The following is a 5288-nucleotide window of genomic DNA, read 5'->3' as shown; positions in this document are numbered from 1 at the left end:
ACTATGTATTTCTTAATTCTGAAAGTTTTTGTTTTGAGCAAAAATAACTATATTTCCCTTTCCTGTATATTAACTTTTAGCTTAACTGGTTACATTCCTTGACTATTGAAATACTTTACTAGAGCTTTCATAAATGTGATTCATGCCTTCACCTGGACTTATTTGACAACACAGGACCATAATCCAGGAAATTGAAGAGCAATTAACACAAAAAACCCTTATGCACAACTAGGTATCAATATTGATCATTGCTGAAAGTTTGAATAAATTATATGAAATAATGAATGAGGAATTCAGGTCACAAACATTTCTCTATATATCATATAGAGTGCCAGCTATATTGCAAAAACGGCGTTCCATAAATGCGATAAGCCAATCGCATATCGGTAAAAAGTCACGTGAAATCACCCAGTCCCCATGTGCTACACTACTTGTTGCATTCCAATATACCTGCGGCCTTCAAATTAGTAGTATTAAACGCCTTGAATTTATAAGTTATAATATTAGGTTTGTATCGAGAAATATGCAGGATTTCTTCATTCATATTTCATTTTGCAAATCTAATATTTTTATTAAATACTACACTAAACCTTATTCTATAAATGATTAAAATTTGTTGCTAAGCCTGAGTGAAATTTAAAGTATCGTCGTTATACCTGATATGAAATTTGAACGAAAATGTGGAAAAAGCATTGACGTTTCAGGTTCCTTTGTGTCACAACGGAGTTTTGTATGAGTATGTAATAATAGACGGAAAAAGTGTGGTAACTTCTGTTTCATAAGCAAACTGGTGCTTCCGAGGGATCTACTTTCCAGATTTTATTAACAACAGCGGGTGTTAAGTGCTGTGTGGCGACCGTAAAAAGTCGCCCCAACTTCATCTCAGTGTTGTTATATTTTCTGGTCCTTCGGGATCATTGATTTCAACTCATTTAGATTTGAAGATTGAATACTGCTTCAGCCGGTGATAGGGGGCGTGGGCAGTGTTGCATTTTCCATTACTGCTCATGAACAGACTCAATCAAACCGAGTCTGCAATTTTCAGTTTGCCTTGTTCTCGGTGCTTCCGAGGGATCTACTTTCCAGATTTTAATTATTAAATACATGTAAAGTCTGTCCCATCAATCTGGTTGTCTTAAGCCCGGTCTTCGGGGTAAAATGTTTAACAAATAAAATACATTTAAATCTCAGTATATTTCTGAGAAAATAAAATACACTACAAATTCTAATTTATTCTCCAACAGAAATAAAGTCCAAAGTTCCTAAAATTGGCTCTAAATTTTAAATAATTTCCAAGCTAAGAAGAAGTGTTAAGTCCAAAAGAAATAACTGATAAGCCCATATATTATTATTAATATAGAGAAGCACCAAAATGCTGCAATCTAATTGGTCAATGACATTTTCCAAATATGCAAACCTTTTCTCATCAGATGCAAGAAATAGATTAAATGTTATCAAAAACCAATTACATAAACAAATACTAGAGAAAACACTCCACCTTATCAGTATATTTTAAATTACAAATAATAATTTAAAAGTACCTAACTAAAGTGTCAAAACATTGACAAAAATTCTTCCAAAATTATCCAATATGGCTGCCCAAATTAGATGTTCATATCTACAGGCATGTTTTAAAAGGAGACATCTGAAAAAGCTACAAAAATCAATATAATTAGAACAATATCACCCTTGACATGATACTAAAGTTTCAGCTCTGAACAATGCCTCTAAATGTTTTTAATAAATCATTTTCATTGTCCAGTTCTAGCCACATATGAAATTGACTAATAAAAATGTAAACACATGGACATTCAAGTTCAAGATTTCTCTAAAATTACAAAATGTCAAATCCTCAAACTTTACACAAATGTTAAAACATATATAAAATGCACAGGGTTTTGAAGTTTTAACGGATACAGATTTTGAATTTTGAATGGTTGTCATATTCCAGTCATTCTTCACGATCGAGTTTAAAGGCCATATAAATGACGTACGCTTTTGCGCCTTTCTTTTCCACATTTCCGGTACTCAATGAACAGTTGCCCAATCTTGGATCCATTTTCTCATAAGCAAAGCGGTGGATCAGCTGTTGTTCGACAGCCAGCGAGTAATCTTGGTGGTTGAACAGCGGACCAGGTTCAGTCTCTTCAGCCTCTTCATCATCTTCATCCTCTTCAGAATCTTTTCTGGGAAGCGATTCTCTTGTGAAAGCACAAAGGACTATAAGCCCGTCGAACCCTTCATATTTGTATTTCGAATTCCATCGTCCATTTACACCACCATCTAGTTTCCATGTTTTGAAGTTGGTTGGGTCGAAAGACTGTTTTTTCCTCTTTCTAGCAAATGTTTTACCGATCACAAACTCTTCTATTGGCCCTCTATTTGTTTCTAAATCTTTGATTGTCTTATCAATAATGTCAAACATTTTATCAACTGTGGTAGATAGACTTTCACCAGGACTAAAATACAGTTTTTCATGTGGCGCATATCCCTTACGGTTATCACCGATGAGAGTCTTGTACGCCAATGCCATTTTGTATTACCAACTGAGCAGGATCTGAAAATGAAAGTATGATTTAAAACTTTGTAATCTAACCACCGATCATAAAACATAATATTTTAATCACGTTATTAATACTTACTTATAACAGAACGATGGCTTTGAAAGCTGGCTCTTTGTTGTTGTTTTTTTATTCGTCACTGTGTATAATATATAAACAGAAATGAAATTGTAATATCGGTTAGGCCTATAAATCCGGTAACATGCTAAAAAATTAGGGCAGGTAGATCAGAACTTTTTTAAAAATATTTTTTATTAAGTGAGCCTTTTTGCATTTTAGCGCGGGTTTACTCGCTGCCAGGACTGAAAGAATACTTCAGAAAAAAAATGTTCTTATAACAAAATCTAAAAGAAAAATTCATGCGATTCAGAAAATAGACACTTTCTTGAATTATTCAGAAAAAAGATCCATTCTAGAATGATCATTGATAAAGTAGCACAGCCCTTGGTTACATCATTGACTGCATTGATACAGCACTGACTACATTCCAGCTGACCCTTTAAGGTATGTAAGCCCTGATTCATACGAGGTGACACTTAGATTTTATTTTACATTTTTTTCACTACGAAATAAGCAGATATTGAACCCTAATATTTCAAGATTAACATTTACTGTGTGTTGTATAGAAAGAGAAAAAGGATTATATTCGTATAAAAAATCTGGTGCAATAATGTCAATGATAGCTCTTTCTGTCATATAATAAAATAAATGAACGGAATGGCCTCGATAAAAGCTCAAAAAATCAAAAAGAACATTAAATTATAGCTAAAACATTTTTTTCTTCCAAAAGCAATAAAATTTAATCGACTCGAGTTTGTTATTTTTATCTGGAACTAATTAAGGATACCATAAAACTCAGGTACTGTATTTTTCAGAGACGATGTATTTTACATTTTACGTTGGCGAGATTATATGGATGTTCAGTTAGATATTAAAAGATTGAAATCATGAAATTTTCTCCATTTTCTAGTACTTATGGAAAGTAATCTGTAAATAGAAGCCCGTGGGCAACATGTCGAGCCTTCAGCTGTCAAGATCCGGCATGACCTTTCACCTCCAACTGTGACCTTGACCTTTGAGATAGGAACCTAAGGTTTGCGCATAACACTTTGTCTCACTGAGGTTAACATTCATGCCAAATATAAAAAAAGATCGTTCCATGCGTGTCAAAGTTATGGTCCTAACAAGCTTCAAAGATATGACATGACCTTTGACCTCCAACTGAGACCTTGACCTTTGAGATAGGAACATAATACTCCGTCTCACTGAGGTTAACATTCATGCTAAATATAACCAAGAATGCTCCATGCATGTTAAAGTTACGGTCTTGATAAACACATCCGGACATACGGACGCACGCAGGCACGAACGCACATACACCCAACCGCCATTCGAACGCCTGTCTTTGCTTCCGCAAGAGGGCTCGACAAAATATAAAACAAAGGCCTGAATGTTATTTTATGCTTTAAGACCACAGTAGGACTTTCTGCAAAATCATCCAAGAATCGCTAGTAACCTAGTTTATACCCGTCATAAAGTAAAAAAACTAGCTCTTGAATAATTCACCGAAAACAGTTTATAAAAGGTACATATATATTCATATTCAATGCAGCACTTACCGCTAAAAAAATCCGGTTTATATGCTTCGAACAAACAAATGAATTTTAATATAATGTAAAATTTTAACTACTTATTAGCTTTTAATTGCGATATGAGGTTAAACGCATTTTACTTTGAAGCGAGAGGGCTATTCATATTTCCAGGCCTGTGGCGTTTTAATGATTTAAATTTAAAATTGAAATTTTCGTATCATTATACTTTTATGCATTATTTATATCATTAACCGTTCTTTATATTGCCAAAGAATAAAGACGTAAGTGTCTCTATTCTGTTAAATTGTGGAATATTAGAAATAGAAATCTTTTATTTTCTTATTCTTAAAGTCATACTATTTTTTCTTATATGTTATTTTTTTTTTTTCGTGAAACTAAATCAAGTAGAAATATGCTGTTATTTTCGCTGTTGTTAATTTTTTAAAAGGACTTTTTCACATAGAACAATTGGTAAACATTATGGAAAATGTTTGCCCTCACCTTTTAGATATATTAATAAAACAAATACATTAAAAACAAACCTACATACATTTTATTCACAAATTGATAAAGATGGGATACGAGTTATATACAGTAGTAGTTCACTGATCTGGGTATTGTCCAATTTATTTGACCTGTCAAAAAATGGACCCGGCTTTCATTATATTCTATTCGAGCCTATATAAGATTAACATGAAAGCCGGGAACATGTTTTGACAGGTCAATTAAATAGCACAATACCTCTAGTCACCGTCGGTCTTTGTAGGTTTTTAAAACTGAATCTTATAGCAAGAAGTATTTAAACTGCATGACCTATGAAATACCTAGATTTTACAGAAATACAAATGTTCCGCTACGCGATTAGCTGTTGAGGTCAAATATACATGATTGTTTTAAACCGCAAAATATGGCATGGCGATTGTTATGTACATTGTATAAGTTGTAACCAGTTTTGACTTTACGAAGAGCGTTTTCTAAGTTCTTTTTATTATTCCGATTGTAATGGTTGCGAAAAAAGTGCAACGTGCAAGTACAGAATACTTTGACGTTACAGGGACCGGCACTTTATGAATGTCCCACAGTTTTCGCTCTGATAACTAACAATGATAACTGATTGTCAATTTGTGATCTGATA

At 33.4% G+C, this 5288-nt stretch overlaps 1 protein-coding gene across 1 annotated transcript; it reads right to left on the bottom strand.

Moving 5' to 3' along the window:
* Window positions 1–1175: 1175 nt before the first annotated feature.
* Window positions 1176–4609, bottom strand: LOC128551189 (uncharacterized). Its single transcript, XM_053531764.1, has 2 exons — window positions 4181–4609; window positions 1176–2557 (listed from the first exon to the last, which is right to left on the bottom strand). The coding sequence occupies exon 2, from the start codon at window positions 2531–2533 to the stop codon at window positions 1952–1954; it is 582 nt and encodes a 193-aa protein (XP_053387739.1). The 5' UTR covers window positions 2534–2557; window positions 4181–4609; the 3' UTR covers window positions 1176–1951.
* Window positions 4610–5288: the final 679 nt, after the last annotated feature.

The sequence above is a fragment of the Mercenaria mercenaria genome, chromosome 19 (assembly GCF_021730395.1).
Source record: "Mercenaria mercenaria strain notata chromosome 19, MADL_Memer_1, whole genome shotgun sequence".
NCBI classification, from domain to species: domain Eukaryota; kingdom Metazoa; phylum Mollusca; class Bivalvia; order Venerida; family Veneridae; genus Mercenaria; species Mercenaria mercenaria.
The sequence above is the reverse complement of the archived record's forward strand: the minus strand, read 5'-3'. Positions and strand labels throughout refer to the sequence as shown.

What these genes read in the sequence shown, in the direction of transcription:
- LOC128551189 (XM_053531764.1), bottom strand. Translation starts at nt 2,533, where the DNA reads ATGGCATTGGCGTACAAGACTCTCATCGGTGATAACCGTAAGGGATAT.